General features: G+C 39.0%; 1 protein-coding gene across 9 annotated transcripts in view; it reads left to right on the top strand.

Annotated features, from left to right (window-relative positions):
* NFIB (nuclear factor I B) overlaps window positions 1–24,869 on the top strand; it is a 274,513-nt gene that overhangs the window by 182,998 nt on the left and 66,646 nt on the right. For all 9 annotated transcript variants that reach the window (XM_080371878.1, XM_080371876.1, XM_080371875.1 and 6 more), the window contains exon 3: window positions 13,953–14,006. In XM_080371878.1, coding sequence (XP_080228004.1) covers window positions 13,953–14,006 — 54 coding nt within the window. The remainder of the gene's footprint in view (window positions 1–13,952; window positions 14,007–24,869) is intronic.

Genomic DNA, 24,869 nt, shown 5'->3' with positions numbered 1-24,869 from the left:
TTTATCTTGGCTTTCTAATGATTTAAACCATTCCACTCTTGGTCATGAATCTGCAAATGTTGTCAAGAGAATGGATTTCAGCAATCTGTAAGAACTCTTGAATGAAGTATGGAAACATAAGAAAAAGTATTTTTTGACACATGGTCCAGATATGTAAATTTACTGTGGCTCTCCCCTAATAATCTCATGGAAAGATATGGTCCAGATAATTTGCCTTGTTCTGCCCCATAATCACTGCACTTCTTTTTACTGTGTTGTTGCTTAAATAAATGTTACTTCCTAACATGATTTTTTTATGTATGTTTAGCCTAGTCTTTCTTTTTACAAGTGCTGCAACATACTGATTACATTTTTTTGCATCTGCTGATTATTAAAATGGACTTATGGTAATAAATTTAGGAAGACAGCTATCATTTTGTGTTGACATATACCTTTGCTCAGAGATCCTCATGTGATTGCCTATAATCTTCATGAACTTAATGTTACGCTGTGGCATACAGTTTGAAATGGTGTAGGTAATGGCTGTGCAAAGATACCCGAACTTGCTGTGACTGAATCAAGTTGTGGATGGGAAACAGTGCAGGCTTTCAAGCTTGACAGTCTTCCTAGATTCCTATTTTCTGGGCTGTCTCCTACATACATATACTACTGTCTAACAAACTGTGGCAACCTGTAGACTAAACTCTGTATAAAGCTTTAGTTTTATTATTACTGTCATGGCAATATGTCTTCATGTGCTGTTTCCATCTCCTGAATACTTACATCATGCTGTTATCAATAGCTATGCATATGGAAGTGATTTGATTGTTCATTTGATTAAAATAGAAGAAAGGGGCCATACAGTAATGCTAGTGTTTCCTGGGAGGGGGATGGGGGACACAGGGCATTAAACTTAGATCAGACAAACTGGCTTGATTTAACTTTGTTACATGAACGAACTTTTGAACAATTGCGTATGCAGGAAGGCTAATGCCAGAATTACTTTGGAAGAACTGGCTAAAAAATGTGCTGACATGTTCTTGGTTTCTGGTGGTGGCTGTGCTGCTAGTGGAGCTCTCTGTTGCCAGCCTTGATGTTGCCCCGCTCTGCTGTGGGTGGGTCATGCACCACTGTTCTTGACCCACCCATACAAGTGCATTGGTGCCAGTGAGCAGAAGAGCATCGTGTTAAAAGCATGTGTTGCTATGGTACAGCTTCAGGTTGGAGCAGGTTTGGGAAAAGTTTGGGGCAGGCTGAAGAGCAGGCTTCTTAACTGTGCTGCATCCTGGGATCAGTGCCTTTTAAAAAAAATAAAAAATAAAAATTGTCTGTTGGTTTTCTTGGTATGTTTTCTGCAAGTGTGAGGTGTGACTAGTGGGCCCTTTGCAATGTTTGCCCATCAGTCACACCCACTGGCTGGAGAAACACAGCCCTAGGCCAAGGTGAATTTCATGAGAGAACTGGATTTTCTCATGTTCTTGCTGTTACAGATACCATATTGCTGTCCTGAAAAGGCTCTATTGTTCGTGTTTAACTTTTAAGAAGGCATTAAAGGCACACTGTTATTCAGATGTACAGCACCTCCTGGAAAACTGCTTGACAACATAAAGGCATTTTGGGGCTTTGGAGATTCTCTTGCTGTAACTGTTCATAAGGGTGAAGATTATTGTCTAACAACTAGCCAGTTGGTCTCATTTCCACGACAATGCAAATTTTAGCAACTGCATGGAAACCTGAACTACTGAAAGACACGCTGATCTGAATAAAGTCTAGTTTTGGCATTGTGCATTTTCCCAAATTCCCATTAAGTTGCTCAAGCAGCACAGGCAGATTGACTTTACACCACTCTGAAGTGTTGGCAGCAACTGCAATGAAGGGAGGCTGGGCTAGAGAAGGAGCTGTAAGAGTGTTTTTTCAGAAGTGCACAAGGTGTGTGTTTGTGGAGGGCAGGGAGGGAAGGCCAGAAGAGAGGAAGGTTAGGCAAACTCTGAGAAGTTCTCAGGTTTCCATTAAAATATTGTCATCTGCTTGAAATCAGTCATAAAAGGGTCTGCTGTAATTATAGTGCAAACACCCGAACTCTTGTGCAGAACACTGTCTCATCTAACTCCTTCAGGTCAAGTGAGTTTAACCTATTTGTCCAGGAAAAAAAGCAGCGTAGAGCTGTTAAAGTCCTCAAATACACATAAGAAGATGTTGAACTGAATCTTGAACTCGCTATGTGGGTGCACAAGGGAGAAAATTATTAGTATTGTTCCCGGGAGAAGGACAGTGCAAGTATTAAGTTGCTATTTTTTGCTATGAAGTTTTTAGAAAATTCTGAAATATTTTTGTGAGGAATGCTGTTGTGAAGGTGCTGTTGTTCACATTTATTCCTGTTCCTTTGTTAATGCACAAGAGAGGTAACATATTTAACTCATTAGATTTTCCCCTCTACAAAGCCCCAAATGTTGGTCTATAAGTAAGATAACCCTGAAGGTATATGCATTTATAATTCCAGTGCATGCACACACATACACATTCACACACATTCACAGATGCATGAATATATAAACTTTTTAAAATGGAAGGGACCGTTCAGATTAAATGTTATCTTTTATCTTTAGCCAGCAGAAATTTATTTTTTTAAGTAAAAATGGGCCTTTAATAAGGCCTGTAGTTCCTGCAGTTACAGTAGATGTGGTGAATGTCTAAGGTACTCATTCTGGCTTCATGTCTTGGAGTGGTTGGGTGGTGCAACCCCTTTTGCTCTCTGCCACAAACTGAAACTTTATTTTCTGTTGTATTTTCAGTAAACTTGTACAAGGTTTTTTAACCCCAAAGACATTTTTATAGCTGCAGACCAAATCAGACTTGATAGATTTCTCGAAGTCCCGCTGTGATGGAACAGTGGTAAGAAAATAAGCCTTAGAAACTCTGGATGGTTAGATAATGTTCAAGGCACTGGCAAGTTACCAGGTGCAGTAATAATTTTGTGTTAGTTTGTTTTTGTTCTTTTTTATTTTCCCTTTTTTTTAAAAAAAACCTTAATTAGCACTCAATTTTTACTCATGGAAACCAAAAAAAGTAGTAAGCAATAAAAGTAAAAACCTTGGAATTTGAACCTACACATCTGTTTTTGTAAATAAAAGTAGTATCCTTTTTCCAAGTATATAATACCCTTAGGTACTACAAGAACGTGTGCCAGCATTAGTAAGTAAATTGAAATACAAAAAGCAAAAGGAGCCTCGGCTGTGTGCTGAACCAGCAATCATATTTTAAAATCTTCGTTGCAGGACTGCATTTGTTGTTGTACCTATGTCAGGGAATTTCACCTACATAGATGATGCCAATGCATTAGAAATCAGCAGAAGCAAGGGATATGCTGGTGTGTAATATACAGTGGAAGTTATAGCATTACAAAACAGATGCTCCCATGTAATGTTAGCCACAGAATGACAAAATTACTTTGGGAAGGCACTAATGAACATGATCAGGATAGGATTTAATGGGTTTTTTTTATAGCTTTTGACCAGTCTGACTGCCACAGCAGTATTATTGCTAATGGAGAAATAGGTAGCCTGTGGGAAAACATTGTTCGAAATTGCTTTGTTTAAAATGTGAAAGACATGGTTTAAACCAGGATACTTCTTTTTTCTTTTTTGGTTATATGCTTTAAAAAGCAATTACTTGAACTTTTTGCAGAGCATCCCTGCCCAAACCCAGAACTGTTTCTGTGGGTTAGTCAGTTCTACACTTTTAAGTTCTCCCGTGGCACATCATGTGACTGGGTATTTCTAATTCTTATCTACTGTAAAAGGTCAAAGCAGACAGAAAATCAATGCATTGGCATGCATTGATCAGAATTTGATGAGTATTGCTCCAGTACTCTATACATTATCTCTTCTCATTATTTACTTATTATCAACTGGCATATGCTGGAAAATAAACATGGTGGTTGTGAGCACACAGGTAATTCTAGTCAAGTTTATGAACCACTGATATGAAAAAACAGGATGATTTTTCTTAGCCAATTCCTGTACATTACCTGCTAAGTACCCTGCTAATCTACCTGATAGATTTAATCTTTCTTTTGTCACTGTCAGTTTAATAGTACGTGTGTAGGAATATGGACAGGTAAAGTGATGCATATTTTGTCTATGAATATTTAGATTATAGCAGGTCAAATTAAATCCACTTTATAAAGAATATGGTTACATAACCTGCAAATTTGTGTATATACTGTCATTTGAGACATTGATGTCATAAACATGGTCTATGATAATAAATATGTTACTTAAGGATATACAGAACTTATGCTCCATCTGTATTAGATGTAAATGAATATCCCAATGTTAAAAAATTGCACATAGCACAACTGGCAATCTCAAGAAAAGAAATACTCAGCAGTATATAGGCAGTGGTTGGAAAAAAACCAAACCAACCAAGCAACCAAAACCAAACCATCCCTCTTTTGGGGTCTTTTCTTGGTGTATTCCATATTCTTTATGCTAAAGGTTGTGTTTTGCTGCCAGTCCTAAAGCTGAAATTAATTGAATTGAAAACATAGTTGTGGCAGCGTTTTGGATCATGGATCAAAATTAGGAGATCCTTTGGTAAATGTTACAGTATTTAGAAACACTGCAATGACGCCCAGGTTGTCAAATCATTAAGCTTTTTCTCTCCTGTTTCAGAGAAAACATTTAATTTTGTTTTGGGCTCCTGCAAACAGTTATACTTACTGGCAAAGGTATTACCTCATGCTGTTCTTAGCTGGCTTGAGGAAATGCTGAACACTGTAAGTGCTCTAGTCTGATTCTGGAGTTTCCATGATATGTAAAACCCCAGCATTTTAGTTTAATTGCTGTTTATTTCTCCCAGTTACCACATAGTGTGGTGGCGTACTTAGCGTTTTAAGAGATCTCTGTCTACAGAATAATAGAGAGGCCTCGTGAGCCTCTGCTAATATTTGTAAACTACTTTGTGGGTTCTTTGTCAGGTGATGTTTTAGACTTATGAAGCAGCGTATGATTGTAGCTTCCTGAAAGGCTGAAGAATCCAGCTTTTATTACTTTATATTTTAGTGGAGGATGCGATGCAATGCAATTCGAAGAAAAAATATGGTCCTATCCTAAAGCATTTGTTGAACTATGTTTTCTTTTGTACTTTTAAACTGTAATTTACCATTAAATGCCTCATCCAAATCTTGCTGGAGCAGCTCTCCATTGATTTTAACAACCTTTGGCAGAGATTTGTAACAAAACTGATGGGTTTTGTAGTCATGGCATCATTATCCTGTACCTAAAAATACTGCCTTATGCAGTGCAAATGTGTATTTTATCTCCCTGAGCTCTTGTTGCTTTACTGCCCTGAAATGCAACACAAAATGAAATCCTGACTGCATGGGAGTCAGTGGTAAAATCCACGTTGACTTCCATGAAACCCATTTCCATGCAGAAGTTTTCAGTAATATACATTGCATGGAGGGGAGGGTCAACCTTTGTCTTTCACAACATAATGAAGTGGCCAGTTGGTTAATTAGCTGAAGGTATATGCAAGGAAATTCCTATTATTTACAGGCAAATGCAAACTTTTTCATCACGTAATTTCTTTCTTCTCTAAACACCCAGATAAGTCTTTCACTGTGTTCTACCTTTTGCTTTTAATTTTCTGAAGAATCCGCAATAAAAGCCCTTTATTATATATACATAACTTAATACAAAAGGTTTCTTGGTTTCCAAGAACAACTTCTGAATGTTTCTGACTGTAGCTAGTATTCACAGTATCTTCCAGATGGATAAGATTAAGCATTCATATCTCATCCTTTCCTACTGAATCCAGCAAGTTTTGGAAAGAAACATCATTCTTTCACATTCGTCCACATGTGGCAAGATACCTGTGTAAAGCTTTTCTTAATGTACATGTCAAAAAAGAGCTCAGCTAATATTATGAAGTATGGGAAACATTTGTTTCAGGCCATGAAAAAATACAACCCTTTTCTTAACTTAAAAATGTGTGTGTTCATGCACATATATAATACGTATATATTCCATGCACAACTTAGAACACAGCTGGGGAAAGTTGTTCAGTTTTCAAAATGAGAAACATATGGTCTTTATAAATTGTATAAGAAATATTTTGAATAAATAAGTGTTGTGATTTATTTTACATAAATAAATAAGGGAATTTAAATTGAAAAGATAAATCTGTGCATGGGACATGACACTAGAAATCTGACTGTACTTATTGCTATTTTGGTTCTGGTAAGTGCTTCTAGGTCCTTGAAATTCTTTCAACTCTATAAAAACTGGATTTACTCCCAGAGCTCCACTTCTTAACTAGGTCAGTTTAAAAACTAAACAAGGACTGAGTCAGTTAATTAATTTAAATGAGATTACAAATCAGAAACACATTACGTAATGTTGATTTAATTACCATTTTTTGTTTACCTAATTAAAACACACTGAAGAAAAGTTAACAGTCTCAACAATGGCCAGTTGGGTGACTTGGTGGCAGCAGATCTGAGCTGCTGATAAAAGGGGAGGTGAAGTGGAGAGTCTGCCATGACCTACATGGCTGTGACGCCCTGAGCCACCACGTGCTGCCTCGCTGCCAGCCCATGTGGCTGGTGCCTGGGTGGTGGGATCGCCCTGGCCAGCCTGAACGTGATGTTGCCCCAGCTGCAAGCCCCTGCCATGAGGGCTGGGAAGTGTGTCCCAGAGGGGTGGATGGGCACTCGGCTTACAGGTGTGGGGTTTCTCCCAGTTGCACCAGCTGCAGGAGGGCTTTTCTGTTGTAGGAGGGCACAGGGGAGTGCATTGGGAAGGGACAGCTGATGACTTGAGTAGCTCTTGCCATGTCCCCACTCCAGAGCAAACAGGTTCAAACTGAAATGAAAACAGCCCAGCTTCTGCCTGCTGGGCCAGATGTCTCCCTGTGGAAGCACCTCCATGTCTGAGCCCTGAGGGCTTTTGTGAGATGACAGGGCTGTTTAGGCTAAAACCTGGGTACCTACCCGAGCCAAGGAGCAACACAGGTATGTACCTTAGCTTTCTGGGGCCAGCAGCCAGCTCTGTTCCCCGCTGCCTTTTCCAGGTAGGCGAAGGTTAGGTGCCAGCAGCCTTTCAAGGTAAAGGGCATAGGTCACTCTTATGGTGCCTCATGGCTCCTGGTGTGGCACGTGTGTGCTGATGAAGTCTGCCTCATAGCATCAGTACGTTCAGCCTTTAGAGCAGCTCCTGCCACTGCTGTGGTCTCCCAAGAGGTCCCTCCCATGCCTCCTGGGTGCAAACTAATGAAGGAAGCAAAAAGCAGTGGGTATTATTTGCTAAAACAGAGTTTGCACTGAGGAACTGAGGCTTTCTTGAGATTTGAATACACCTTATATCAATAGCAACCAGGACTGCTATTTCTGTGTTGGCTTAACAGCCTTTGCCCATAGATTTTTTTGGTATGCTTACTTAAATGTGTGGAAACCAGGTCTGCAAATGGATAAAATCTAATAATATGTCTTCAGAAAACTAGATGCCACACCACCTCTGCAAGGTGAGCAACAAGCAGTCCTTCCTTGCACGGCCAGCAGGGTTTTCCAGCGCAGTGTTGGCTGGCAGCTGATGCCACTGCCCCATGACTTACACCTAAATGTCAAACTTCAGTTCTCTGTGCTGTTCATTTACCACCAGCTGTATGAATACTAAGCAGATGAAAACCTTTTAGGACTAGCACCTCATACACTTACGCAGTCCAATATCATTGCGCTAGATAGCAGTCCTGGTGAACACAGAGGAACTCCTTGTAGAATAAGGGTAGCAGAATGACCTTTTTAACACAGTCACCGCTTCTGTGTTGTGAAGGGTTTCAGTCTGGGTGTCATGAATGCATATTGCTAGCAGAGTATATGCTGCTGGGGAAAGATGTGAGGTTTTGTCCTGCAAACATATCTTCCTTATGGTGAAGCCCTGCTTGTTTTTTTGAGGTGTTGCTTCCTCCTTGTGTGAGCTGTGGTTTATACCATACGTCTTCAAGGATATAGAATGAGAGCATCATAGAATCATTTAGGCTGGAAAAGACATTTAAGATCATAGAGTCCTACTGTAAACCTAACACAGTCAAGTCCACCACTAAACCACGTCCCTAAGCACCACATCTACATGTCTTCTAAATACCTCCAGGGATGGTGATTCTACCACATCCCTGGACAGCCTGTTCCAATGCTTGATAACCCTTTTGGTGCAGAAATTTTTCCTAATATCCAATCTAAACCTCCCCTGGTACAACTTGAGGATGTTTCCTCTTGTCCTATGGCTTGTTACTTGGGAGAAGAGACCAACACCCACCTGTCTACAACTTCCTTTCAAGTAGCTGTAGAGAGCGATAAGATCTCCCCACAGCCTTCTTTTCTCCAGACTGAACAACCTGAGTTCTCTCAACCGCTTCTCATAGGACTTGTTGTCTAGCACAGAAAGTGTTGGTGGTGAACATTTTGTCATATGAAATCAGTGAGCCAAAATTTTCAGGGAAAGTATTTCCATTAAATGTAGCAGTCTATGAAAATGTGAAAAATAAATCCCCCCTCAAGTTAACTTACTTATGACAACAAGGGTAGTACTTGCAACAGTTCCATGTCCATGTTTATAGCATCATTTCAGCAGATTCTTATTGCAATAAAATAATTTCAGCTTTCAGCTTGTTTATACCATAAACAAACTCTCGTATAATGCTCATGAAATTGTACAATAATTCAGTGTCATCAGATACAGAAAAAGTGTACAATGAAAGACATTGATTTTGCAAAATATAATTTTTAAAAGTGTTTGGGAAGTTTATCAATCTAATCAGGTGCTTTTTCAAGGTAAAATAATGTAGGAAGCAGAAGGTAAGCGTGTAGTAAAGTTAGGAAAATAATAATTAATGATAATGTTTTAAAGTACAGAGATTAAATTACATATGTATTTACTTAATGGATTCTTGCTGATCACATTACTTCCTTTGGAGGGGAGAGAGATACCTTGCTTTTTTGTTGCCATGAATGCTTTCATACAATGACAGTTTTCTGGAAGTAGTTGAAAGATAGTTGATCTGGAAAGTCTTTTCCCCATGAGGACAGTCCAGCAGTGGAACTGGGGCCCAAGGGGGTTGGGCCGTCTCCATCCCTGAGGAGTTTCATGCCTTGACTGTAAAGTCCTGAGCAGCTGAGTTTGATCCCATGACTAAGCCTTCCCTGGGCTGGGGCTGGGACTGGAGACCTCCCCAGGTACCCACCAGGCCAGTGTGTCCTGTGATGTTCAGGGGTACAACTATTTGCCTCAACTTTGTGATATCAGGCGGCAATGTAATCCTGAAGGATGACAGCATTGGAGGTAGCTGTGATTCTTGTTCATGGTGGTGACTCTGTCAGATGTGAAGTCAGGTGCCATCTAGGTATGTGAAGGCTTGAACAGCATCAAATTGGTGCTTACATAGTGTCACATCTCTCTGGTCCTTTGTCCTTCTCCATACCCAAATAATGGACTATCAAGGAACAAGGGTGTATTAACATGTTGGTGAGTGATTAAATTAGTGTCTGTCAGCTGAGATTAACTGAATGCAAAGGCTGTCTCCTAGCTTGCGGCAAATGAAAAGTGAAATGTGTTCATTGAAACCACTGAGAAAGTTTGTTTGATTGGTATGACACATGTGAAGAATCTGCTTATTTCTAAGACATGGGTCAAGAAAGTATTTTTTCTTATTACAGATTCTGTCTCTGTTTTCAAGGCCTTCTGTGTTATGCTAATGCAGAAAGCCTTAAAAGCAAAATTCCTTGTTCAGTATGGGGCATAAGGGAAGTTTAGCATAACTTACTTTTTGAAGACTGTATTCTCTCTTATCAGCTGAAAAATGAAAGATCAGACTACTGAGGTGAGCAATACTAAAAACCCCTCAGGAAGGTGGTGAACAGCAGTGTGACATTCTTGGCTTTGCTGGGGTGTGCATCCTCCCTGCTGCTTTTGGTCAAAAACAATGTGGTGTAAAGGGAGGGAGCATCTCATCCCTCACCAGACGGCAAACTGCCAGCTTTTTTTTCCTCCTTCCTTCTGCTTTATGAAGCCAAGAGTGATGTATCATGGCAGCACCTTTCTGCTGGTGTATGGCAGGGGAAATGGATGTTTTTTTCTCACCAGCAGCAGGCCCCAGCAGTCAGTTTTACTTAGCCTTGGCTGCAGTGACAGTTGCCTGCACTCATATATACTAATTGGGATTTACCCCTAGAAATGAAAACATGGGAAACAATTAAAGTACAAAATATACGAGCTTCTTGACCCATCCTTTCATACCATCTTCTAAAACAAAGAGTAATTTGAGGTAAAGAGTGAACGTCCTGGTGTTAGCCGTACTGAATCATGATAAATGACATAAAGTGTGTCAGGGTTACATGAATATCTACCAGGTAAGAGTAAAGGCTGGCTTGAACAATTCTTACGTAAAGTGTTCGTCCATGGGGCAATTAACTTATCATTCAGCATCAGTCAGTATACCAAGAAGAGCAGAGTAGAAGATACACTCACTGTAGTTGTGAGGCTCCTATGAAAGCCATTCTGTGGAAACGGTATGGGTAGGTGAACTTTTGCTCTGTAGCAAGTAAGGATAAGTACTTCTGAGGTCAGTGTGAAAGCATTTTTTTGAGAAAAGCACATTGACAATAGAATTTGAGAAGGTTTTTCAAGCACACAAACACCAACCCCTGCCCCCCCCCCCAAAAAAAAAAAAAAAAAAAAAGAAAAAAGAAAAAAAGAAACAACCACAAAACCCAAAGAAAGAGAATAAACTATGGGAACTTACAGTTGTCAGCTACCTAAATGACAATGTTGAAAATTTCAGTTCATCACATTTACATAATGGGCTTTTATTTGCTGATAGTTGTATAACTTTGCTTACGCCTTCTAGCTTAGGAAGTATGTGTTTTTTAAAATGTGCACAGAATTATTGGGTGGGAAAATTGAATGCAAAGCCAGCTAGACAGACAATGAGTCTGGTTTATTACTTTCTCCATCACGCTGGTAGAAAAGCCTGCAATTTTTAAACCCAGGGCTCATGTTGTTAATTAATGATCTTGTGCAGATGAGGACAAAGAAAGATTTAAAGTGTCTTAACATGTCTTTTGCTTCTTAGTTTCTGTGGCTTTCCGAAAGTGCCTCTTACTCCCTCTTTTAGAAGAGTGCTGCTCCATTGTCTCTTTTTAGTCAATGTTCTGCTTATAAATTAAGTTATTCATATAATTTATTCCTATAATGATCATGGTTCTCTTGTACTTTGAAAGGCTACTTGCATCCAATCAAATCAGGAGTGTTCTTTATAATTACTGACACTAGTAAGAGAATTGGATGGTCACAGGCCATCTCAGGTGTGTGTCCTTCATTCTGAGAATGAGACACTTCTCTGAGCTTTTAAGTGCAGAGTGACAGAGGTTGATACTCATACAGAATACAGTTCTTTGCTTTCTCAACTGCTTTAATTGAAGGGTTAGGTAAGTTGCTTCTCATATTCAGTTTACAATGATTCTTTGCTTTCTCAAGATCATTGAGACCCCACTAGTGGGTGTCTTAGTAGCATCTACTGCTCAAAATGCTGTGTGAGAATCAAACTGTAAAAATAGTCATTTGATAAGTAGTTAACATAAACCAAAACTAGGTCTGACTGGCGAATTATAATAACTAGCCAACTGCATATCCCTGTAACTGGAAAATTCTTTGCTAAGTTTCTCACTATATTATAAAAAAGAATTGTTTAAACGACCATCAGTCTTTAAATCCTGGATCCAGAAAGGGTCCATGTTGACAATGAGAAAGCAGAAGTAAAGGCAAACTGCTGTGCAAGAGCTAAAAAAGCTTATTCACTTTTTGCTTCTTCTTAGTGAATTTTAACAGGAGAAAACTTGAAAGGCTAGTTTCTGGTAGGCCTCATTAATCCAGTTTCATATCTCTGTGTTCCTCCGGCTGCACTGTCCAAGCTTTATAGGGTGCATCTGCTACCACACTGACATTTCATTTAATCACATATCTGCAGTAGTTATACCCGCAGATATAATTAATCCTTTCTGAGAATCTTAATATAAATAATAATATGTATGGTTTGCAGAAGCAGAGAATGCCTATTAGAGTAATATTAAAGTTTACCCCCTGCAGGGTGAACCTTCCTATTGCAACCCAGGAAAAAGTACTTTTGTCCATATAAAGGTCCATATGCAAAGACGCATCATGTCTTTAGCATTTCTTGCAGCTGACTGAGTTTGCAAATTAAATTGATTTGATTTTTTAAAGGGATTTTCTGTATTTTATCATGAAAAGAAACAGGCCTACTGAATGGCTATGTATTGTGCTGTACAGTAGGACTCTTAAGGAAACCCAAGTGGCTAAACCTTGGGATATGCAAAATCTGATGGGAGGCCTGCCCTCTTCATTCTTCCTACCCAAGGCTGAAGAAGATAGAGGAGATTTCATGTGGAATTTGGTATGCAGTGTATATTTTATTATGTACAAGAGTGATTTCACTCAGTATTGGAAAGTTTAGTTGTGTTTTTAATGCCGTCAGAACTGGGTTTCACATGTGCCTTGGTCTTCCAGTACTCTGGTACATCCCTAGATGCTTGTCTTCTGTGACAACCGTCATTCAGATGAATTCAGTAGAACTGAAATTATGAAACGGATTTCCGTCTCGAATAACACCTTCTGCAGAATCAGGCTTGTATTAACTTAAATTACTTCAGAAACATGTATATCAAGCCACATTTGCTAAGCCACTAATATATTTCAATGAACTTCTGGTAGCAGATAGAGGAGATCTTTCATTCTAGGTTGAGGGCTACATTGGCTTTAAGAAGAAGCGATGAGGACTGAAGGACAAGTATCTGTTATGCGTACTTTTCTCCTTTTCCATCTTCTTTTTCTTTAATCTGGACACTATAAGCAGCAAAGCATTCAAGAACTGTGACTTCCCTCTGGGGTCCATTTGGTAGCAGCAAATTCTGTAGTGCTATGATGCAAACTTTCGGTGGTCCTATGTCACTAACAAGCACATTTAAAAAATGGATATTTTTTTATCCAGACTGTAAAACTACTCTATTTTAGGTACCCATATACGGAACAAATGGTTATCCTTCATTTAATTTATTACTGTCTTTGCATGCAAGAGTGTCTATCATGTCTTACTTTGTTAGTAACAATTTCTTGCTGTGGAGCAGGGTTTTGTTGTATTATTGGTGTGGGAATACAGCAAAAAGAAGAGAGTTTTTGAAACAACTGCTTTAATGAATAAGGATACAATTTATTATTTAGTGTGTTAACATCAAATTGCATTCTTCTTGTGATTCATTAGGAGCATGTATCATGAAAAGAACACTCTTTGAAGTCTACAGGGTTTGGGTTTTGTTAGTTTTTATGTTACCTAATCTTCATTTTGCACTAGCAGTTCTCACAGACTAGGAAGACAAAGCCTATATTGTATTAAAATGGACAGTCATATCTTCAGTGCAGTCCTGAGTCTGTGGAATCAGTGCAGGCCTTTGTGTTCTAAGCAAAGGGTAAAGAAACAGGACTCATCACTGCAAACACCGTTAGTTGCCTGATCCAGTATGTCTTTCTGGTCATTGCCTGAGAAGAAACTACCTTTGCTTTGCTGATTATGCAATATTATATCTGGGGGATGGAGGAAAAGGGAATGAAAAGTTACCCTTGTAGATTTGTTTACAACTTGAATATTTACGTGAATAACTCTTTTGTCCTTATTCAGTGATCTGTGAATTCCTCTTATTAGGATCATTGCATCTTTCACAATGTTTCTGCTGTATAAAATGGGTTACATATAGTGTGTTTGTTCAATAATGCCTTCATGTAGAAAGTCAGGGAAATGACCTTTAAAGAACAAAGTTAAGTATTAGTTTATTACTGAAGGAGGGTATTAAAAGGTTGTGAGATACTTTCAAAACAAATTAGTAAAGCATTTCTTTCATTTCTTTATAGATTCTGGACAACCAGGAAGTCCAAGCCACAATGATCCTGCCAAGAATCCACCAGGTAAATATAAGTTCCAGAACATGTGCATCTAACATTGTTTAAGAACAAAGATACTATTGTTTATAGTTAAAGAGAGCATAATTGGTCAGCAACTATTTTGCACTGGTAAGTACATATAATCAGGACAAGCTGTGATTACTTTAGTTCTTTTCAACTGGCAATGCCTTAACTGTAGTTCCATCAACATTCATTTAATCTAAGGAATTTTTCTTTCAGTTCATGGTTTTTGAAATTTTCTAAGTGGGAATGGGAAAAGGAGTAAGGAGAGAAGTTCCCAAATAACTTTACTTATATAAAAGTCTTCAAAACTACAATTATCTTCTTGATCTCAGACAAACCACAGTTGACCTACCTCTAAGTCTGTGATGTGAATTGCCAGCTTCTTTTATTTTATATGTGCATTATAAAATGCAAATATGTTCATTTTTAATATTTTTCATATAAGCTCTGAACAGTTTTTGAACATGACATTAATGAGTCATGCTAGTAACATCTGGAATTTTTTTGAGAGACGTGTCAATGTAAACAGTCCCTATAAGGATTCTCTAGAAATAAAATTCAAGAGAAAATCAAACCCAGACTTTGCCATTCCACACAGTTCAGACCAAACGTTCTTTGTATTTTCATGGAGTTATCCTTCTAATCAACTAGACTGTGCTAGTAAATCTTGTAAATCTTTGTTGTTTTATGGATTTTATTGGGGTAAGACAAGCAAGTGTGACAGACATAGTATCACATCTTAAAGAGTGACTCCTGCCACCACTGTCATGCTGTATCTTTTCCTTTTGGCTCTCAGAAGTGTCTATCTGAAATAAGCTGCAACTAACTCAGTTCACTCTTTTTCTAAATACAAAATGAACAACAGTCTAACCAAGAAGTAATTATGTGATGCTGGGCTGTTACATATACATGAATAATTTCTGGATCTGTCCAAATATTAGGGAAAACACCTGCATTGTGGCTCTATAATTTTGTACTAAGCATACGTTCAAAGTATTCTCTACGTGCGGTGGAATAAGTCATGTGTGTTGCACATGAATACCCAAAAGTGGGAGAACCATCATAGATCATTATACAAAAAGCCATATTCCTGTAATATAAAAACCAGAAACATACACTGAAAGATTGCAGATATGTTTTAGATATATGAGGGCAGAACAATAAAATAATGTGGTAGGCTTTTTTTAAAGTGATTTTTTAATGTGATTTTTTTTTTGCAAGGGATGACACAGGCTTGAAATCACTTTTGGCTGGAGACTTTGATGCTGTTTCTCTCCAAACTGTGTGGGATGTTATGAGTAGGCTTTTATTTTTCTATTTAATACATGACATAAATTATGTAGGATAGAGGTTTCAAAACCCAAGCCAGCAAATTTACACCTAAAACAAGCCTGAAAAAATTCCTCACAGATAATCATGGTTTTCTAAAAGTTGGAGCATTTAGTTATAAAGCATTTATTTTTGTCCTAGAATATTTCTGTTTGTGAGTGCAAGAAAAGCCAAATGCATTACCCCTTGTCATTTTTTAAGGATCCTTTGTAACCTTGTAATCTGGGTTTGGGAAGCTGAAAGCAGGGTCTGGAAACTCACCTTCAACATGTTTTAAAATTCTGTTTTTAAAGTACTACTTAGTATCTGGAATAGGAAGGTAGAAGTACATATTTCACTAGCGAGGATCATGTCTAGTGAGTTCAGTCTCATCAGCTCTCACTTTCAACCCTAGGCTACTCCAGCAAGGAGTAATCTTGCTGTCAGCAGCAGAGCCCTGGGCAGGGCAGCAGATGAGCTGTACAGGCTTTCTTTTGGCAGCCTTGTGGGGCAAGACTGGATGCCTCAATGTTTGACACACTCCAGTGTCCCAGAAGGTAGGGGGACGCAGAGGGCAGAGAACCCTGTTGCTGGTTTCACCATGAAATTTCTGCTTGAAATTTGATCATAACACTTTCTCATGCTTTGGAGTCACTGCTGTAAGTATTATTCCTTTATCTGCTGCCAAGTGGGGACAGAAAATGGAGGCTGTGCCTTGCTTCCCTTGAAACCCTTCATTCTAGCAGAGACAGGCATAACTGAATGTCGTTTGTCTATTTGAGGATACATGAACTTCTAGCATTGTTCAGCTTCTCTGTTTGATACTGTCTTGGAGTTAGCTGGCAGGGAGGAAGTGTTGAGGTTTGTGGGACTGCAGAATACAAGACTTCTGGGGCTGTGCAGGAGAATGGGAGGGAGTTGCACTCCATTCAGCTTGTCTGGGAAAAGGACTGCTGTCCTGTTCTTATTAAACTTCACATGACTGTTATTATTAGAACCAGGCAGTCACTTCTGTCAGAGCCCCAGAGGATATCCACTCTGAGGTTTGTTTGCGGTCCCAGGCCAGCAGACTGGCAGTGCCAGGGAGGTTTGTTCTATCATGTTTTGGTCTGATGCCTGTAGGTCAAGGAGCCAGGGTGTTGGCAAGGGATAGGTGCTGTTAGCTTTTGGATGCCACTACCTTCACAAAGACATTGCCAAGGAAGGGGATGGACGTTGGAAACTGAGTGGTAGTTGGCGAGGCTGCTGGTGTTAAAAGTGGGTTTTTCTAGGTTTGGCTAGACTGTTGCATTCTTTAGGATGTCTGGTAATTTGCTGTCTTAACCATGTAGGGAGGTTAATGTCACTTGCCAAACAAAAGAACATTAAGAGCACTTGCTGGAACTCTTTAAAATACATTCCTACAAATACACTAAATACTTTGATAGCACTGTATGCTATTAAGATGGTGTAGCTTGTGGTGAAAGTGGTATGTAGCTTTTGTAGCAAGATCCAGGGATATCCTCCTGTAAGTTTTATTTTTCCATAAATTTCATCTACTATATTTCTAAAGACTGAAACTGATTTTTCTGAGAGCTGGCTTGTAAAGGTTGCTTCTCTGCAGGGTTTGTTAAGTAGGTTCCAGACGGATGAGCTGAACCGAGCTGGACTGAGAGAGAAGAAGAGTTTGAACACTGCTGTTGTCCGCATCAGTCATTAAGTTCCTGGAATCTGAAAGTTTTTGTTAATAATGCAGTGCTAAGTATTAAAAGTTTACATAGTTTCTAAGAGGGAATGGACATGTCCATGGATCTGTGGAGGGTGACTAAACAGATGGAGGCACACCTGGATTAAGAAGTTTTAAAACTTAAAATACTTAGAGCTTTTCACACTATCAGTCAAAAAAACCCCCACCCACCCCCAAAATAACCCAACAGAAAACCAACCAAACCAAATATTTCAGGCCTGCCCTGTTTCTTACTATTCTACTGGGCATCTCCTCAGGGCTATGGTTGAAGGCAGCCTGTTGGGGGAGACCTAGTGTGGCAGTTTCATTGTGATGCTGTATTATTTGCTCCCTGCAAGTCTCATAGGTCTTTTATCTAGCTTAAGAAAAATCTAAAAAATGAGCTTTCCTTAACATATGTGTCTTGAAATATCTGCAGAGGTGTGGGAGGGTGTGTACCGAAGACAGACAGAATGATCTTTCAGTAAGTTCTTCTGTTAAGCATATGAAAATTAAGAGAGAAAAACACCTAGAACTGCTAGTAAGCTCTTGATACTGGCACCAGAAGAATACTCTGGCGTTCAGTGATACAATCCTTACTAGCCAGCTCTTCTAGTAGAGGATTTTCTGGGTTTTGTTCTGTTTTATTTTTCTTTCCCTTACTTACAGCCTGCTGACCACAACTGTTGGTCATTAATAAGGTTACTTGCTACCTGCTATTGTCGTGAGGTTGCTGCTCGGCAGACTTGGTTTGTTTATATGCCAGCATTAACACTGCTGTGTCCAATTGTTGCCATGTTGCTCATCTTCAAACACAGTTTTTTAAAGCTGCTAAAATAGGAGTAAGAAATAACAGCACTGCTAGAGTAGAGTGTTATCTTGATATAGCAATAAGATAGGATAGACAGTTGAATACAGTTTGAAGAATCAAGAGAACTGGAAACCTGAGGGAGTGGATACTAGTTCTTACTGGTGCTTCATGTCCTTTGTCTTTTGTCTTTGGGATGGAGCTGGGAAGAGAGTAGTCTTTCAGAGCTATTATTGCCCATCATTGGGGAATACAAAAGAGAACTTTTCAGAAGGTGCAGAGGAAACCTAACACAGACAGTGATGAACCTCAGTGGCGAGGAAAGACAATTCAGTTTTTTGCTTTTTTCCAGGTGGTTGAGTTCACAGGTTATTAGAGCTATGTTTCCCAGCAAGTGGGACTGTTAGGGTATGGTGTTTTGTTTTTTTTTTTTTTTTTCTGATAGAATTTACTCCACTTTACCTGGTGCAAGGAATATTTTCATACAAATTTTGCAGACTCTATAATGTCAGTCAGGGATGAATGAGGAATGTAGATGACTCAGGTTTGAGCCTGTGTGCTGATGATTTTTACATTATTTATATGGGGTGACACACTTAGAGAGATTGAGAAACCATCTCTCTGCCTTTCATTCCTCCCCACTGTTTCCCTTTTTCTTTCCTTTGCAGTAACTCATGATGTGTTGTCAGGGAATTAATCTAGTGATAAGATCCTTAATCTCAGCGAGGCATAAGTATATGCATACCCAGACCCAGACCCAGTGCTCTAGAATTGGTTTTCCCCTTCTATTTTCACCAGAAATTTTATTCTGGGAACCATTTCCAAAGAAGACCTGAGTGAAATCACCATCTTCTTTTTTTCTAATTAAATGAGGTGTTGCCAAAAAGCTTGCAACCAGCCTCACCTATCTCAATATGCAAACTTCTTTTGCAGCTGTAGAACCCCAAAGGGTTTTTTGTGCTTTCATATGGGCTAGCAGCCACAGGGAGAACATTCTTTTTGGATCAAGCCCTAAGAAATGTGTAATAAATTTGCCTGTATATGACTGTTTTAGATATAAGTATTTCAGTTTTAAGTTACAGAATGTATAGTTTCAGAAATAACCTCTGCAGAAGAACATGGTCTCAACCTTTGCTCTTTTGTGGAAATGCAATAAGCAAATGTCTTTGAGTTTTGAATGACTCAGAACACAGATGGTTTTATTATTATACTGTATTGCAAGTTACCCTCTTGTGGATGGGGAATTAGCCCCTAATTAACAGAAATAGAGGAGATATTCCCTGGCCTCATCATTGTAAGCAGCTTTGCTTGTGAAAGCGATGATGCCATGCTAGCAGTTTGGGGATTCAGACAGAATTATATTTAAACAAAAATATATTCACCTTGCTTTTTCAGCGTGGGAGTGGATATACTGAAATGCTTGCTGTTTCCCGTATGCCTGCAGCCGTGCCATCTCAGATAGTGATCTTCAAATAAAACAGGGTTGGGTTTGGTCAGGGCTTGATTTTCTGTGGAGTTCTCCCTTTTCCCAAATGCTCTATGAATTACTAATGCCATTCAGCCCTGAGCCAGGTGGGGCATTCTGGGGGCAGTGTGCAGCTGTGCTATCTCAACAATCAGAAACCAGCACAGATTGTAAAGCCCCTTTTTCCAAGAGGAAGAGTTTTTGGCCTTGCATGCTGGTTTGAAATTTGGTGTGGGTGATTGCTACTGTCTACTAGTTTAAGATTACTTCTGAATTTTTGCTTGCATCGGCTATCCTTCTTTATGAACCTGCTGTGTAAAGAAATGATGCTGTGATCACTTCTGATGCTGTGATCACTTCTGATGCTGTTGTGTTCAATGGTGAGCACAATGGTTTTTACTTCAAAGTGTGCACGGAAGAATTTGCTAAAAACTCTTATGTTACCACTTAGAATTCCAGAAACTTTGGTGCTTTGGCACCAGAAAATTTTTTGGTACCTGGTAGTCCTACAGCTTTTAAAAAACAGCTCCCCCGACCTTTTTTTAAATCATGGCTGAGACCCTCTGGAGCAGAAAGCAGTATGTATTTGTGTTAGTTACCCTTTCTGTTTCTTGCTAGATTTTGGAGAAACTCACTTCTTGGATTCCAGTATATGGATTCCAGAGTCCATTAAACCAGATGTTTACTTCTTCAAATTACTGCAGTGCTGAAGGATATTATATTTCTAGTTTTTAACTTGAGAGTATTGAAAATCTTACTTGTTTTTGAAAATGGCACAGCCAGCTGCTTAGTTTCTTATTGCGGTAAAAAGTTCAGTGCAGTTGGGATCTTTTTGCAATGTTTGTTTCCTGTCTCAGTTACAACATCAATGCAACTTTCAGGAAAAAAAGCAAAACAAACTGTGGGTATGCAACCAGGGTGGAGACGATCGTGCAATAAGCAAAATAGCCTTGCTCTCTGGACAGATCTTAGTTCAACTGTTTCAAATGATATCACTGAAATCTTCTGTGTCACTCCTTGGCTCGTGTTATCCACCCTTAACTGCCTTTGAGAAATCCTGGTTCAGTGGGAGCCTGTTTCTGGTATTCTTTTTAAGATACTGGCTTCAAAATGCATGCAATAAGAAAACAAACTGCAAGTCTGCTGACTGTGTGTTAACTTACTGTGAACAGTGTGAGAGTAATTTTTCACTACCAGTTCTGACTGAGAATTCCTGCTGAAATTAAAAAAGCTTCCTGTAGAAGTTAGATACTTCAGAAAGCAGCAAGAGCTGATCCCTTAAAAGTCAGTTTTAAAGGATTCAAACAAAAGAAGCTATACAATGAAAAGATCTAATCCTTAATTGTAGCAATTTCAGAAGTCAGACAAACCTGTAGCAGCTACATTGCAAAACTTGAAATCAAGCTGCAGCTCTCTACTAGTATTTTGTACACCAGGCTGAAGCTTCCAGCCTTTCTTCTCAGGAGCTCCTGATGCTGAACCTGTCTCACTGCTAGTACGTCTATCTACTACTGTATAATCCCTCTTTTTAAAGATTCAGAAATAAAAGTACAATAATACCAATTGTACCCTGCAGTGATTGGATCCTTATTGTTGTTTTATAAGTCGCTCAAAATCAAGGCCATATCAGTGAAAAAAACTGGATGTTTAATGATACCAGGAAGGAATTTTAGGTTTTGGCACTAGTTAATATGCAGCGGCAGAACGCAAACAGGTGTCCTATTCATAAAAGTACAATTAAATCAGAAGACATGAAAAAAGCTGGTTAAAGATTTGTAAAGCCAGACGTCACTGGTAAGCTTTTAAGTAACGTGAGAACAAGCCCTTTACAGTACAAGTTAGTGCAAACTGAAAATATTTTTCAGTTGGTTTAAACAACCTCTTCCCTCCCCCCCCCTCCCCCCCCCCCCCCTTTTAATTCTTACCATGGTTAAAAGCTGTACTTGCAACTCAGCTCTTGAAGGCATAGAGCAGGAATAGAGTGGAAGAGGTATAAGGCCCAGGACAGAATGACTTCTACAGCAGTTGGAGGCGTTTACTGAAGGTTTCTTCTCTTACTGACAGTGTGAGAGAAACTTTCTGATCAAAACTGCTCCTTGGCTTAACCTGTTTGCTTTTCATCCTTGATGGCACTGGTCTGGTCATTGTAGTATTGCTTGAAAAGTGTATTTTTCAGAAATGATTTTTCTGTAAAAAAAGTAAGGAAAGAAGACAGATTTTATAATCACCCATTGCAAAAACTAAAAGGAGATACAGAAAAAACCCCACAGTTACTTATGGATTTTGGAAGTTACGGACTGTTTATACAGAATTGCACTATGGTGGTTTTGGCAGAAATGTTCTTTTTGTAGAACTCAGATTTTTAAGAATAATGACAATTAGTGAAATGCATTTCAGAGAGTTTTTTTTCTCAGGCAAGATGAATTTTAGTAAATTTACAATAGTCAGTGCTTATATTAGGTCAGAACAATAAAGGCAGCAAAGTGTTATCATGACCATCAAAAGATACAGTAAATCCTCTGTGAGGAATACAACAATAGACTGTTATCAAGTGCATTAGATTCGGTGCTGAACAGATCAGAAACATACATCAAGAATACTAATTTAAGGTTCTTCAACATGTTAATGCAAGCAGTGTATTAGGGAATGCTTAATCAAAAAAACCAGTAAGACATATACTGTGCAGAGTATCACCACATTTTTTTTTCTTCCATGCAGTGTAATAGTGTGACTATGAATGTTAACTTTTATTCAGTAGTGTGATCAGCTTTGCAAGGCAAAAGGCAGTGTCTCACACTTTAAACTCAAAATGTCTTATTCTGTTGTCCTGCTGCATGCAGTCTTGCTGTTTATCCTTTATCGTATATAGAGTGCATGTTTCTGCAACAAATTCTGATGGCACAGAACATTTTCCTATTGCACAGCTGGGAGCCAAGCAGCTCTGTAATATAACCACCATGGATTGTCTTCCTAACTAGTTAAAACTGTTGAAGTCCACTGGTGCTGGTACTGAACATAATGTGTTTATTTTCCTGCACTCAGAGGCACCACTGGAATCCACCTTCCCTGTTAGAACATGAGGCTCGGGATGAATTTGCTCATTACCTGAGACATAGACTGTTTATTGTTGCATCATTTTTTTAACAATATTTTGTCACATTATATCAAAAAAAATCAAGCTGATTTTTAAGTTGACGGATACTGACAATAGCTGCAGTTTCCCTCTCTTTCCTAACGTCAGACAAAGCATTTGCATCTGTCTTTGGGTGTCATTATTTTTGGACAATCCAAGGCAGGGTGAAACCTGGGTGAAAGACAGTGATCCATCTGTCAGCAGTGCATCCTTTTGTGAGGGGGTGATAAACAGTGGTACCACGCAGTGGCAGAGTTTTTCCCTTGCTCCCATTTCATTATCACAAGGAGAGAAACACACTACATTGCTTTTTTTGTTACGTGGGTATACTCAGTATTGCCAGTGAGAAAACCTAAGAATTCATGAGAGAAGGCTGAAGATTAAACATGTGTTTCTGTGTGTCTGTGCATACATACGTATACACCTGTGTTCTCATATAAATCCTACATGGGCATTTTCTGTTTTTTAATACGAGCCTTGGGGCTTGTTCTCACTGTAATGATAGCTTGACTAATCTACACTAGGGTAAAGCATCTCTCAAGTTAGTCTAACTTGAATGAGAGAAGTGCTTCAAAGTGCATGTGCATGTGGATAAGGAGCAGTGAAGTTCAGTCTTGTCTCACTACCATCTCCAGAGGTGGCTGCACGTTTGTGCCCTGACTTTTAAGCCACGCTTCACTTACAGGCCAACTAAAATCAAGAATCTCCTTTCCATAGGCAGAGAAGGGAAAGACTTCCATTATTGGAGGAATTATTAGTGTTCATCCAATTTGCCCATTCTTAGGTTGAAAAATGAAAACTGAGGAAGAAGGAGAAAAGAAACAAACTCTTTGCAATTTTTTATTATATGGGTATGCCAAGTTCTGTCAAACAAAGAAATAGGTACTTAAGAAGCCATGTCATGTTTTCATCCACAGAAAAAAACATGGAGAAAGGGTGCAGGAGAATGCAGAAGATGTCAGAGAAAAGCTCTTATTTCTTAGAAACTGGAGATGAATAAGGTTGCAGAGGCCTGTGACATTAAGGTGAAGGACGATAAGGGAGGAAAAAGTAATGGATATAGAGAGAAGGTATTGAAAACAAGAGGGAGAAGAATGTGAGTAGAAGTGAGGAAAAAAGAGAGGGAGGTCTCCCGAGCTACTAGTGGAAATAAAGACATGTAGGGATATTGTGTGAAGTGGCATGCAGGGACATCGTATGGAGTGATGTTGACTGGAAGATGAGAAGCTGGTAGCATTGGCATAACATCATTCAGGATGATCCCACAGGCTTATGGTGCTGTGCAAGCCCACTGCACTTGTTCGTGGGATGGTTTTTCAGCTGGGAAAGACTGACTTTTGCTTTATGGGTGTAAGTGTGTAAAAGAGATGTCAGGAGATGTGCTCAGGTGAACCCTTCACATTCTTTCAGCTTGAGTTGTCAGATGCATGGTCATATACCTGCACTGGTAAATATTACCATAGGTGCTGGGTGAGGTGGCTCTGTGGGCCTAGTAGGACTGCTAGCAAGCGGTGAAAACTCCTCTTTTTGCCTTTGCTTTCGTTGTTTGACTGAAAAGTAAGTAGATACTTCTCCAGATGTACCAAGGATAGTTCTCTTGAGTGAAGCGTGCTGCTTTTACAGTTGCTTTCCTGATTACGGTGGCACTGTGTTGTTTAATTACTTGAAGATGAAAGCAGTAATTGACAAAAGAAACCTAAGGAGAATAGTACTGAGCTGTTGTTTTCCAAATCAGTAAATATTACAGTAGGTGCATTTTAAATTTGTTTGTATGTTTTATTAGTTAAGACATTTAGAATGCTTTTACCCATCCAAACTTTTGGAACAGAATGTTAATAGTGTATTTCCAAAAGAAAAAAGCTATGTTAATTCAGAAAAGAGGCTAGAGAAGCCACAGTTAGAAATCTTAGTTCACCTTCTCACATGAAAGCAAATAAAAAAGTAATACTGTTGGAGCAGCAATGTGGACCAAGTATAGAACTAAGTATTTCTGAGGGTAAATGGTTGGCATTCCTACCTGTAAGGAGCGTGATGTCATTTAATCTCAAATTTAGTCAAATCAGTTTATTCAGTGATTATTGATATGAGACTTTCACAGAAACCTGGGTTTCTCAGCTCCCTTTTCGTGAGTTTATCTTGTTACACTACTGAGATGAGTCTTGATTATCAGCTGTTGTTTCACCAGAGTACTACAGGTTGTGCCTGAATTTCATGGCAGGGCTAAAGTATACCATCTACATTTATCTTAGAGTGAGTAAACATTAGCCAAAATAATAATAATACATGGTTTCTTAAACATAGGTTTCTAGAGATATAATTCACAATATTCATAACCCCCGCACTGAATAACTCAGCTGTTTTGCCCAGTTCCTGCTTTTACTTGAAATAATAATAAACCCCTCATCTGCCTCAGAGGTGATTTGGTAATGGAGGTGATAGTGTAA

The sequence above is a fragment of the Falco punctatus genome (genome assembly GCF_963210335.1).
Source record: "Falco punctatus genome assembly, chromosome: Z".
NCBI classification, from domain to species: Eukaryota; Metazoa; Chordata; class Aves; order Falconiformes; family Falconidae; genus Falco; species Falco punctatus.
This window is presented reverse-complemented; position numbering and strand designations above follow the sequence as displayed.